Source organism: Dysidea avara, chromosome 7, assembly GCF_963678975.1.
Source record: "Dysidea avara chromosome 7, odDysAvar1.4, whole genome shotgun sequence".
NCBI lineage: Eukaryota > Metazoa > Porifera > Demospongiae > Dictyoceratida > Dysideidae > Dysidea > Dysidea avara.
The window spans coordinates 19,237,893-19,252,192 of NC_089278.1; the positions used below are offsets into that span (position 1 = coordinate 19,237,893).

The window sequence follows — 14,300 nt, forward strand, 5'->3', positions numbered from 1 at the left end:
TGCATAGCGTCTCCGCATGGTAAGTATAGTCTAGTTCTTCCTGTAAACGTACAGGGCTGGAGCCCAGGGATTTTGAGTGGTTCAGCCATCTATGAACTGCAATGGAGGTCAGAGTCATCATGATACAAAAAATCAGTGAAGGCTTGGTTCTTTGAGAAACAAAAGCCATTGGAATTGCTAAGGCATGATATGCATGATCAATTAGCCCAATGTAGTACCATGCAGATGACTCACTAGCAATTTGAAGACAATTAATAGGGATTCAAGCAGTGTAATTAGAACATCGGCTATATTCTATACTAAATGCTCTATTAGAGTATATTCTGATGACTGCTCTATTATTAGAGTATCTCAATCTTTTACAAATTCAACTAACTGAAAAGTGGTCCGGCTCCGGCCCTGTATGCGCACAATGGAAATTTGCTAAGAGCGACCATACAAGTGCTCTATCAGAGACATAATGAAGTGATAATGTAGATATAAGAGATTATTCATTGCTATTCTTTAAACCATATTTCCTTTCCATGCAAAGCCTAAAGTTGGGTGGAGTCAGTATATTAGTCTTGTTAAAATTAAGTTAAACTATTTGTGAGGCCATAATTGTCTGACCACATGCATTGTGTAAACAACATGGCTTCATGCTGCCAATAACCCATGGTTTACACAGCTACACAGTATCTGACTTTGTTGTTGTGAATGATGTGTATGCATGCACATTAGCTACTGTACAGTCTATAGACTAACTGTATTATGATGTAGTATATGTGAAACAATTTAATTTATTTGTATATACCACATATCGTTTGTGGGAAGCCATATGTATTCATAGATGTCCACAACATAGATTTCACTGTAGTATACCCAATGGATACAATGCAACATACTCGGCACAGACTATATCACGTATCTCCTTTCTGACATTATATTTACTGTGCACCATAATTATTCTCAGTATAATAATTGTAGTTTATGCATCCCTGGAAAATCTGCATGATTCTTATTGTGTACAGTCTTGGCTGAAACGATAAATGCACAAACACTGAATGTTTGACTTATATTTATATGTCAGAGTTTCATGTCTTGTGACAAGTAGCTAGCTTAGTATCATAACATGTGGTGAGAATTCATGAACACTGCATGAAGATACTACAATGACTAAGTGTTTTGACGTGTAGCAAGACAACAGCTGCTCAATATTAGGAATGTGTGTAATGTACATGTATAGTCTTGTCCACAGCCAAGAGCAGTCACGTAAATACTCTAATAATACAGTCAAGTGTGTCTGATAACAACAAATTTACACTGAACTTGACAGCCACTAATTGTAAATTGCTATATATATCTACAACAATTACCATTATCAGTAAAACAAATCTATTACTGGATTAATAAAAAGTACACAAACTAGATGAATAAAAAATTGAAAATTGTAAAAGGGGAATAGGGATCGTTGAAAAAAAGCCATGAAACAAGAAGAGATTGTTGGGGTGGTAATGTAAACCACAAATCCCTATTTTGACTCATCTAAAAATGACAGAGCATGTGACTAAAATTTATGACACAGGGTCAAAATAGGGATTTATGATTTACATTACCAGCCCAGCAATCCCTTCTTGTTTTATGGCTGTTTTTTCAGTGATCCCTTCTTGTTTCATGGTTTCTTTCAGTGATCCCTATTCCCCTTTTAAAATTTTCAATTCTTTTATTCATCTAGTTTAATGGAATTGTATATAGTAAGGTACATGCCCTGTATGTTGTTTACATTAATGGCTGTGCTGAATGGTACTCACTGAGCATACATGGTTCTACATACAAGAAACTAGATGAACATAAAATGTCACATGTAACCAGAAACTTAGAAATTTAAAAATTTAAACTCTGATAAGATGCAGACACTAGCATCATCTTACCATCATCATTCACTATAGTAACAGTGACACTATCAGGAGCACCAACAGTGGCACCTTCAGGTAGTGAAGATGGGTTGATAGTGAGAGTGAAGTCCTCACTAACTTCCAAAATATTATCATTATTTATATGACCATCAAATGAAACACTGGTCTGTCCAGCAGGAAATGTGACAGTGTAAGGTCCAGAATCATAATCAATACCTCCTCCTGTAATGTGGACACACTATAAATATAACTGAAAGTTCTGGAATGCTCACCAGTTGCTACCCCATCAGCACTCAACACTTGCACAGTAATGTCAGTTGACGATGGGTCATTGAGAACAAGTACAAGTTGTGCTGGTCCTTCATCTTCAGCAACACTGTATGTTGACTGGTTGAATCTTACATTTATGGCTATGTAATGAAGTTAGCAATTGATGAAATTACACTAATAGTAATTTAAGTTGAATCAACTGGTGCATTATACTAATACCCTGTACTGATCTGTTGGCCCTTACATTCATCATCCACAATAGTCACTGTAGCCTGGCTATTGGTTGTCCCACGAGTAACATTAGCAGGTAGTGATGTGAGTACAATAGTCAGATTGAAATTTTCATTTCCTTCCTGCAAACCATCTGCATTTAATGCAATGTTAAATGAATCACTGGTGGTCTGTCCAGCAGTGAATCTGACAGTATATGGTCCAGAATCATAATCAACACCTCCTCCTGTAATAGTATTTACTGCTACTACCACTAATGCCACAAGGTGTATTAGCATATGGACCTTATGCACATTTATGAAAAGTGATGTCATAATGAAAAATGGTTGTGATAGTGTGGGGACTTCATCATGTAGCAAATGAAATTAACTTTTTTTTTTTTTTTTAAATTAATATGTTTAGTTATTTAATTTTGAAGCTTTCACAACATGGAACCATCGGATAATGAAAGTAAGAGACTGATACACGTGTTGTGGCAATGCAAAATAAGCCCATCTACAAATACCAAAACCAGCATATATGTCTCATCTTTGCCCTTGTGTAAATGCAATCATTACAAAACACTACCCCTCCCAATAGTTCTCTGTATGAAATCCTTGCACCATCACACTATTTTTACATTGTGACATAATTGTGGGTAAGGCTCACTGTAATACTATCACTTCACTCACTAGTGGCAGTATTCTGAGTATCTTTAACTTGTACAGTAATATCAGTCGATGATGGGTTACTGAGAACTAGTACAGGTTGTGCTGGTCCATCATCTTCAGTAAAACTGTATGTTGACTGATTGAAGGTGACAGTAATAGCTACAAGAGTAACAAGAGAAGTGCACATTGCAGTGGTACAGTATGTAACATTCTAGGGTCTAAAATTTCACTTATTTACTGAACCATTGCTGTGTCAGTATTGTTCAAAAGCAACATTGTACTTGTTCACTGTGAGTTGAATACTCCCAGATAATCACAATGACAGTTTTACTACTATCACTGATTATGGATGGGGCATACCACTAGAGCCTCCAACTCAGTAGGGAAAACTATTGATGTATACATCATACTAGAACTAGGAACAGCTTTACACATCCTGTAAGTTGTTGTTTGTCATTTGTTCCACAAAGCTACTCAATATTGGAACTCAATGTTAACTGACATTAGTGATTACATGGTTTTAAAAATAAAGATCAAACTCGTCATTTATCTTTGTCATAATTACAGTGGAACCTGTGTTAGCGGTATCTGAATTAATAGTTACCTTTGTACAAATGCTTTTTACATGACTATTATACTTGACCTCTGCTCCACATCAGTCTCATGTATATAATAACAACAATATCATCATTTTAACTATAGCACATTCCCTTGATTCACTTACAGTCATCATTCAGTATGTTCACTGTGGCTCTACCAGGATTACTACGAGTGACACCATCAGGTAGTGAGGATGTGACAATAATGAGAGTAAAGTCCTCATTAGTTTCCAGTACATCATCATTAACTACAGCAATGTTAAATGAAGCACTGGTCACTCCAGCAGGAAAAGTGATATTGTATGGTCCAGAATCATAATCAACATCTCCTGTAATATTCTCACTGTTAACATGTTGTTAAAGGTGATGTTGGTCTACTCACCAGTTGCAGTGATGTCAATACTTCTAACTTGTACAGTAATATCAGTTGATGATGGGTTACTGAGAACCAGTACAGGTTGTGCTGGTCCAGCATCTTCATCAATACTGTATGTTGACTTGCTGAAAATGATGGTAGGAGCTACAGTAACAATAAATATATGCACAATGGGATTACACTGAATTGGTGTGTAAATAATACACTTTGACATTTAAGTATAAGGAAAAATTAGGAATTTTAAGTTTGATTAGGGATCATAGAAAAACAAAGTAGGGAAACAAGGGAGATCGCCTACACCTATGTACAGATATACTAGTAGATATTTAATCACTAATTCAGTCATGGGTATAGACTGAATTAGGGATTATATGTCTACTAGTATATCTGTAGGTGTATAGGTAACCTCCCTTGTTTCCCTACGTTTTTCTGATTTCTAATTGTACTTACAATTCCTCAATTTTCCTGTTTGCTTTTTTGTAACATTATCGTGACTGGTGAACAGCATACTGCATCATAAGAAGAATGGCGCCCGAGTTAAATTAACATTTTAGTCTGAACACATGTCCCAGTTATCAATTACCGACCGAAAAGTGAAGTGGCTATTATGCTTTGCTTTCAGCTATGCTCAGCCCGTTACACAGCACTACAAATGAAGAACAGTAGGAGAAGTACCTCTGCAAACAATCTAGTCACCATAAAAACATAGATGATTCGTGCATCTATTTATCAATTACTGACTCGAAAGTGAAGTGACCATTACACTTTTCTTTTAACCATGTTCAGCCTGTTACATAGCAATACAAGCAAAAAATAGTAGGAGAAGCGCCTTTGCAATCAATCCAGTCTTCACGGAAAATATGGACGATTCCTGTTACAAACATATGTAGCCCAGAAGCTATCTTGCGACAAAGGTAAGCCCATGATGCGTGCATTGTACATACTGCTGTATGCAAAAAGGCACCTGTTGGGCTGAAGCAACATCAAACAGCTAAAAAAATCAAGCCTGTAGCCTTAGCCATTATCAAGTTATGTTTGTCTGAAAGCATCAGGCAAGCAGACAGGCAGGCAGGCAGGCAGGCAGGCAGGCAGGCAGGCAGGCAGGCAGGCAGGCAGGCAGGCAGGCAGGCAGGCAGGCAGGCAGGCAGGCAGGCAGGCAGGCAGGCAGGCAGGCAGGCAGGCAGGCAGGCAGGCAGGCAGGCAGGCAGGCAGGCAGGCAGGCAGGCAGGCAGGCAGGCAGGCAGGCAGGCAGGCAGGCAGGCAGGCAGGCAGGCAGGCAGGCAGGCAGGCAGGCAGGCAGGCAGGCAGGCAGGCAGGCAGGCAGGCAGGCAGGCAGGCAGGCAGGCAGGCAGGCAGGCAGGTAGGCAAGCAGTCAGTCAGTAGAAAATTCCATTTAAATTTTTTTGTACCATTCTATTGGAAGCATTTATGGTCGTACTGAAGGCACTTTTGGGCTTGGTTATACTTACAGTTGAACCTATGTGTAAGGGTCACTTTCTGTCCAGAAGGTTTTGGCCATTGTATAAAGGTGGTTGTTATAGAGAAAAACTTGCATAAGGTGGTCAGCAGTATTTTAGTAGCCATATGACCATAAGTAGACAATTACTATTAAGAGTGTGCCAACCATAAGACACCATTACCAGTAACAGCAAGGTGAGCTTGTCATGAATGTATTTAATACTTTTAGCAATGAAGCCAGAAAGATTATAGTGTTCACTGAAAGGCAAGAAGTGTAATAATTTTGAAATGGTGCAAACTATCTATTGTGGTGCCAGATTTTGGCTAAAAAAGCCAATAACTGTTTGTTATCAGTCAACGACTGTAATATGAGAGTTGAATGATGTGTACAGAGTTCACAGGTGAATTCTTAGCTGGCTGATAAGCGCATTGGACAAGCGACTGCTTAATACAGACCATAATGCATACATTTGTATGGGAAAATATTTGGGACCACCTGAGCATGGCCACTATACAAAGATGACCGCTTAATTCAGATGACTATTAACACATGTTTTACTGTATCACAAAATACACAAAAAATATTTGATGAAGTGATTAAATGTTATATTGCATAATTGTAATCTTTGTGTCAAGTGGTATACGGTACTTCCCAAGCACAACGTTGCACTCGCTCGCATGTGCAACTTTGCTCAAGATATTAAAAATTGCTAATTAAGTGGTGTGGCAACTGTTTTGCTTGCAATTCTTGTGAGCTAAACGGCTACTACACTGTCTTGCAAGCAAAACAGTTGCCACACCCCTTAATTAGCAATGTTTAAAAATCTCAAGCAAAGTTGTGTGTGCGAGCGAGTGCGACATTGCACTTGGGCAGTATCATATGTCACTTAGACGACAACTGCTTGGGATCTACTAATATATACACCTGAGCTTTTGATGCATATATAAGCAAATCCTTTGCAGCCATGGTGTACCATTTCAATAAACTACAAGAGTTGATTGCACTTTGAGTATTTCAAAAAAGAGAATGAGTTTTATTCTGCACCTACATAATTATATTGTACATATGATAGAGCATTTCTGCTAACTTACAGTCATTATCCACAATTGTTACACCAAGACGACACATTGGTACTGCCATAACTCTACTAGGCAGTAAGGATGCATCAATTATGAGAGTAAGTGTTTCACTATGTTCGAATATATTATCATCATTTATTGAAACATTGAATGAAACTCTTGTAACCCCAGCAGGAAACATGGCTGTGTATGGTCCTGAATCATAATCTACACCACTTCCTACAACACAATGGTAACAACATGTTAGTGACCGGATTTGCAAGAACCTTACACATTTGCACATTTTTATTGCTACAATAAAACTACTTGATTTTTATTTACATTTTCTTTATCTAGATAGCCAAAAAATGGTTAAATAAAATTTCAGCCATAGAAGCCCAAAAGTTACAATGCTATAAAATGGTAACAAAAGAAGGATAAATTTGTACAGTTAATAAAATCTAATCCAAAACAGCCAAGCTGTAAAAAAAGTGTGCAGCCCTCAAAAAGGCTATGGTGAAAAAAGATGTGAAATCCAAGGTGGCAGCCAAGGTGGCAGCCAAGAAATGGCTGTGATGGTAGGTTAATGGTAAAAAATTTAATAACAACAATTCAGGTGAATTTTGGTGCCGCTTGGTCTTGGCACAAAATTCACCTGAATTGTCATTATTAAAATTTTTACCATTAACCTACCATCACAGCCATTTCTTGGCCGCCACCTTGGATTTCACATCTTTTCTCACCATAGCCTTTTTGAGGGTCGCACACATCTTTTACAGCTTGGCTGTTTCGAATTAGATTTCACTTCTTTTTGTATTTGTATACCCCAAAGCTGGCCTATGGCCAGCTTTGGGGCTTTTTTAACTTATCTTTTTTCTTTACCACAGGAAGAAGAAAAGATGAAGAAGATGTTAAATACTTTTAATATTTCTGAATTTATCAGTAAATGTACAAATTATATATATAATACATATATTTATTACAGAACTCTCTACATGGTGGCTTCTTTGTAACTTAACACTCTACAAGGTGATTTCTTCTAGCTGATCTCTCAACAGGGTGAATTGTTTGCAGCAGAACTATCTACAACGTAACTCTTCTTCTAGCTGATCTCTCTACAGGGTGATTTGTTTGTAGCTGAACTATCTACAAGGTAACTTCTTCTAGCTGATCTCTCTACAGGGTGATTTGTTTGTAGCTGAATTCTGTACAGGTGATTTGTTTGCAGCTGAGCTCCTTACAGAATGATTTCTTTGTAGCTGAACTCTCTAGAAGGTAACTTCTTCCAGCTGATCTTTCTACAGGGCAATTTGTTTGTAGCTGAATTTTCCACAGGGTGACTTGTTTGCAGCTGAACTCTCAACATGGTGGTTTCTTTGTAGCTGAAATCTCTACAAGGTGAATTCTTCTAGCTGATCTTTCTACAGGGTGATTTGTTTGTAGCTGAATTTTCTACAGGGTGACTTTTTTCCAGCTGAACTCTCTACATGGTGGTTTCTTTGTAGCTGAAATCTCTACAAGGTGAATTATTCTAGCTGATCTTTCTACAGGGTGATTTGTTTGTAGCTGAACTCTCTACAAGGAAACTTCTTCTAACTGATCTCTGTACAGGGTGAATTGTTTGTAGCTGAACTGTCTACAAGGTAACTTCTAGCTGATCTCTCTACAGGGTGATTTGTTTGTAGCTGAATTCTGTACAGGTGATTTGTTTGCAGCTGAACTCTTACATAATGGTTTCTTTGTAGCTGAACTCTCTACAAGGTAACTTCTTCTAGCTGATCTTTCTACTGGGTGATTTGTTTGTGACTGAATTTTCTACAAACCGATTTGTGTGCAGCTGAACTCTCCACATGGTGGTTTCTTTGTTGCTGAACTCTCTACAAGGTGAATTCTTCTAGCTGATTTTTCTACAGGGTAATTTGTTTGTAACTGAAGTCTGTACAAGGTGCTTTTTTGTAGGTGATCTCACTGCAGGTTGATTCGTTTGTAGCTGAACTCACTAAAGGGTGACTTGCTTGTAGCTGAACCCCTTACATTGTGTCTAGTTTCTAGCTACTAGCTAATCTCTCTACAGGGTGATTTGTTTGTAGCCGATCTCTCTACAAGGTGATTTGTTTGTAGCTGATATCTCTGTAGGTTGATTTCTTCGTAGCTGAACTCTCTACAGGGTGATTTGTTTGTAGTCGATCTCTCTACAGGGTAATTTATTTGTAACTGAACTCTCTGTAAGGTGATTTGTTTGTAGTTGATCTCTCTGCAGGTTGATTTGTTTTAGCTGAACCCTCTACAGGGTGCTTTGCTTGTAGCTGAACTCCTTACATTGTGTCTAGTTTCTAGCTGATGTCTCTACAGGGTGATTTTTTTGTAGCTGGACTCTCTACAGGGCGATTTGTTTCCTAGCTTATCTCTCTACAGGTTGATTTGTTTGTAGCTGATCTCTCTACAGGGTGATTTGTTTGTAGCTGATCGCTCTACAGGGTGATTTGCTTGTAGTTGAACCCCTTACATTGTGTCTAGTTTCTATCTGATCTCTCCACAGGGTGATTTGTTTGTAGCTGATCTCTCTACAAGTTAATGTGTTTGTAGCCGATCTCTCTACAGGGTAATTTGTTTATAGCTGAACTCTCTATAAGGTGATTTGTTTGTAGCTGATCTCTCTGCAGGTTGATTTGTTTTAGCTGAACTCTCTACATGGTGATTTACTTGTAGCTGAACTCCTTACATTGTGTCTAGTTTCTGGCTGATGTCTCTACAGGGTGATTTTTTTGTAGTTGAACTCTCTACAGGGTGATTTGTTTCTAGCTTATCTCTCTACAGGTTGATTTGTGTGTAACTGGTCTCTCTACAAGCTGATTTGTTTGTAGCTGATCTCTCTGCAGGTTGATTTGTTTCTAGCTGATCTCTCTACAAGTTGATTTGTTTGTTGCTGATCGCTCTAAAGGTTCATTTGCTTGTAGCTGAACTCTCTGCAAAGTGTTTTGTTTGTAGCTGATCTCTCTACAGGGTAATTTGTTTGTAGCTGAACTCTCTACAGAGTGATTGGTTTGTAGCCGATCTCTGCACAGGGTAATTTGTTTGTAGCTGAACTCTCTAAAAGGTGATTTGTTTGTAGTTGATCTCTCTGCAGGTTGATTTGTTTTAGCTGAACTCTCTACAGGGTGATTTACTTGTAGCTGAACTCCTTACATTGTGTCTAGTTTCTAGCTGATGTCTCTATAGGGTGATGTTTTGTAGCTGAACTCTCAACAGGGTGATATGTTTCTAGCTTATCTCTCTACAGGTTGATTTGTTTGTAGCTGATCTCTCTTCAGGGTGATTTGTTTCTAGCTGATGTCTCTACAGGGTGATATGTTTCTAGCTTATCTCTCTACAGGTTGATTTGTGTGTAACTGATCTTTCTACACGCTGATTTGTTTGTAGCTGATCTCTCTGCAGGTTGATTTGTTTCTAGCTGATCTCTCTACAAGTTGATTTGTTTGTTGCTGATCGCTCTAAAGGTTGATTTGTTTGTAGCTGAACTCTCTGCAAAGTGTTTTGTTTGTAGCTGATCTCTCTACAGGGTAATTTGTTTGTAGCTGAACTCTCTCCACAGTGACTTGTGTGTAGCTGAATTCTCTAGAGAGTGATTTAATTGTAGATGAACTCTCTACAGGGTGCATGACTTGTTTATAGCTGAACTCTCTTCAGTGTAACTTGTAATGCTCTGAATCTCTACAGTGATATATTTGTAGCTTAACTCTCTACAGGGTGACTTGCTTCTTGCTGAACTGTCTATAAGATTAACTGTTTGCAGCTGAACTCCCTACAGAATAATTGTAATGTAATAGAATTCTATAATGGAGTAAATAAATTAGCTGAATGCTCTATTAGGGTGACTGTTCTATTAGAGTATCTCGATCTCTCATTTGCTACACGGAGTTGGCTTTCGAATCATAACTCAGTGGTTTGTAATCCAATTCTTCTATACTACTGCAAGGACTGTCTATGAAGATTATTCCAGCTATACACCAATTTTCAGCTCATTGCTCTAAGCAGTTTGCCTAGTAGGCGTAAAAACTAATACTTTTTTATTCCTAAAAATCGATCGTGTAATTGTGACACAGGTTGGGTTTTGTGTCATATCTCCGTGGTCTTTATCTCGATTCCTTTCAAACCACCAAAAGGCACTCCTATGATGGTTACTCCATCTACGTAGCAATTTTCAACTCATTCCATGACGTGGTTTACCCTGTAGGCATGACAACAAATCAATCTTGTTTTACGCGAATAATCGGTCATAACTCCTGAACCATTCATCGGATTTGCACTATATTTGATGCTAGGATTCGCCTTTGGACACCCTTTCTGTGTGCCAAAGTTCAAGGCAATCGGAGTACGCGTTTGCATTTTATAGCAATTTTTGCAAGTGTGCGAAAAGACAAAGAAGAAAAAAGAAACGAAGAAAAAAACACGAAACTTTGGCCGCTCGTATCTCGGAAATGGCTTAAGTGATTTCCTTTAAATTTGGAATGTAGACTCCCCTAGCTGGCGGGCAACTTTGCAGCAAATTTGGTTTCAATCGGATAAGGTACCACCGACATACAAAAGTGTGAAAATGACGTTTTCTTTCTTCTTGTTAATATACTCATGGTGTGGCGCGCCGGCTTCTTGGGTCGCACGACACACTACCGTGTGTCTTGAACTATAGGCATTAACAAAACGATCATAACTTATGAATCGGGTAATACACGGAGATCTAACTTAAACCACAACATTTACCATGCACTGGTGAATTCACATTGCTGGGTAAGTTATGTCTTAAAGATCCTTCCTACCACAAGGGGTAAAGTGAAAACTGTGTGAAAACAATGATGGCGAACTGCACATCTAATAAACTAACACTTGACATACTTTGCATCTCCTTAAAAGCACTGACACGAAACAAATATTTTCAAACTGCTCTTGCCTTGGTAGACACAATGACATCAAGGTTTTGCTGGTAACACCTTTCTTTGTTGGAAACAGGTGCTCAAACAATTTATGGAATTTTTAAATAATTAAAATGTATTAAAGTTTTACTCTGTATAAAGGCCATACCCAATTAATCATGTTTTCACTATTTTCTTTCTACTAGTGACCTGGCAGGTCAAAACATAAAATATAAAGTATTTCAGCTAAACTTGACTGTTTAATTGGAGTATATGACTGCTCTATTAGAGTATCTCTATCTTTACAGGTGCAGACACTAAAGCCCTTCTAAAATATAATGAATGAATTCCATTTCCCTCCCTTTGCTTTAGGCCTATAACTGCTTACACAAACTTTTAATAAGAGATCTTAAGATTATTTTTCATGGCCTTAATGCTCAAGTTAAGCTTGCTCAAACATGTGGGATTCTTAACAGATCTGGTCACAAATACTTAGATACTCACCAGCAGCCGTGCCATCAACAGTGTTCACTCTCACAGCAAAATCAAATGATAGTGGATTAGTGATATTCAGTACAACTGTTGCTAAACTGGTTTCTTCAGGATGACTCTGTATTGACTGCTCAAAGCAAATGAAGACAACTGTAGTAAGGAAAATAGTAAACTCAATAGCACCTTTAGGATAATTGAGATGTAGATTGTGCATGAAAACTTCACAGTCATAGCTAAAAAAGATAATTGTGTTGCTTAATGCACTGGCACAATTTACTGCTTTATAAATGTTAACAAGTACACAGAAAAATTTGGAATTTTCAACTAGATTAGGGACCATAGCACATCAATAAAAAGTACTGAAACAAGTTGGAGTAGGCACGATATTAAATCACAGTAAAACAATAAGAAGTGTTATATCCCTACTGTGCTCAGGATACCATAATGGAAATGCACAGTAGGGATATAACACTTCTTATTGTTTTACTGTGATTTAATATTGTGCCTACCCCAACTTGTTTCAGTACTTTTTATTGATGTGCTATGGTCACTACTCTAGTTGAAATTCCAAATTTTTCTGTGTACTTGTTTGTTAACTTTTTTTGTAAATAATTATTATGACTGGTGAACCCACACATACCACATCCTGAAATGGCACCACGCACCCCAGCTATATCAATTATCATCTAAAAAGTAAAGTATCCATTACGCTTCGTTGTCAGCTATGTTCAACTCGTTACACAGCATTTTGGACCAAGAGCTGTTTGAAAAGCACCTCTGCAATCCACGCATATACTAAAAGAAAGAAATGGTGCTGTGCACCCCAGTTGTATTAATTATCATCTGAAAAGTGAAGTATCCATTACGCTTCGTTGTCTGCTATGTTCAACCCGTTACACAGCAGTACGAATCAAGAACTGTTCAAAATGCACCTTTACAATCAAAATAGCCACTACGAAAAATACGTACAATTTCCATTATGAAGGGAAGCCATCACGTGCTACCACCAAATCGATGCTTTTCACTGTCAGCAAAGATGAATGGGGGACACTGGTAAGTCCATAAAGAATGCATTGTACGTACTGCGGTATGCCAAAGGCACCAGTCAGGCCGAAGCAGCGTCGAACAGTGAAAAATCAAGCCTGTAGCCTTAGCCGTTATTGAGTTACGCTTGTCTTAAAGCATTGGGCAGTCAGTCAGTCAGTCAGTCAGTCAATCAGTCAGTAGAAAATTCTGTTATATAAACTATTTTTAAAATTCCATAGCAACTTGTTGAAAGCATTTCGGGTCAATCTGAAAGTTTGTTTGGGCTTAGTTTTACCTAACCAATACTACCTCATCATCATCAGGGAAAATTGAGGCTGTTTTGAGTGATATTATTCCGTGGGCCACGCCTACTCCTTTGTGGTCCCTACTATACAGTAACTATCGTACTGTATGATAGTTGGATTGATAGGAACTGATATGTAGACCTATTGTGCCTCACAGTTTCTGTCCATCAAATAAAAACTTACACATAATAGTTGCTTATTTTGCTAAATTGTTTGAAAACATTGCAAAATGGAAGACGTGGTTGTTCTGATCAGTAGGATATTCAAATCAAAGATTATGTACTTCACAGACAATCTGACAAAGCAGTATTACTAACTACTGCAAAGGTTATTATTATAAAAATATTGCATTTAAAGGTACACTCTATTGGCATCATTTATGCCATGAAGCCATTTAAGTTTATGATGGAATATTACCCTGTTTTTCCATTAAATAACAAGTGTATATATTACACAATAAACATTGCAGAGAATTGAGTACATGAATCTGTCTTACTGGAAATATCAGTGATGTTGCCAACTGCTCTAGTAACACCTGCTGGAACTACATCTCCACTTAACGCTGGTGGTATGGTGACATCAAGATCAAACATTTCTGACTGCTCTGCAATATCATCCATAGTTACTGGTACATTAATTGTAGTACTAGTAGTTCCAGCCGTGAAGGTGGCAGTGATAGGAGTAGAAGTGTAGTCCACTCCATTACCTGATCAGTCAACACTAACTAACTAATCAGTCTATGGCACACATCTCTTACCCTCAGCAGATAATGGTGACTGGTCAGATGGTATCACAGTTACACTAATGTCAATGTCTGATGTACCTCCTCTCAACAATAAAGTTACAGGAACAATACCAGATGACTCAGAGCCAGTGAAAACATTTTGAGAAAACTGCACCATTAACACTGTACAGTGATAAAGCAGTAAACATGAAGATACCATACAGTATATCAAGACACACGGTAGTGTGTCGTGCGGCCCAAGAAGCTGGCGCGCCACACCCGTGAGTATATTGACAGGAAGAACGAAA

At 38.1% G+C, this 14,300-nt stretch overlaps 1 protein-coding gene across 1 annotated transcript in view; it reads right to left on the minus strand.

Annotated features, from left to right (window-relative positions):
- LOC136261089 (adhesion G-protein coupled receptor V1-like) overlaps positions 1–14,300 on the minus strand; it is a 259,887-nt gene that overhangs the window by 144,572 nt on the left and 101,015 nt on the right. Inside the window, exons 20-29 of the mRNA XM_066055056.1 lie at positions 14,026–14,175; positions 13,765–13,974; positions 11,950–12,087; positions 6,572–6,778; positions 4,028–4,165; positions 3,771–3,974; positions 3,068–3,205; positions 2,410–2,622; positions 2,168–2,305; positions 1,911–2,117 (exon numbers count right to left, since the gene is read on the minus strand). Of these exons, the coding sequence (XP_065911128.1) occupies positions 1,911–2,117; positions 2,168–2,305; positions 2,410–2,622; positions 3,068–3,205; positions 3,771–3,974; positions 4,028–4,165; positions 6,572–6,778; positions 11,950–12,087; positions 13,765–13,974; positions 14,026–14,175 (1,743 nt within the window). The remainder of the gene's footprint in view (positions 1–1,910; positions 2,118–2,167; positions 2,306–2,409; positions 2,623–3,067; positions 3,206–3,770; positions 3,975–4,027; positions 4,166–6,571; positions 6,779–11,949; positions 12,088–13,764; positions 13,975–14,025; positions 14,176–14,300) is intronic.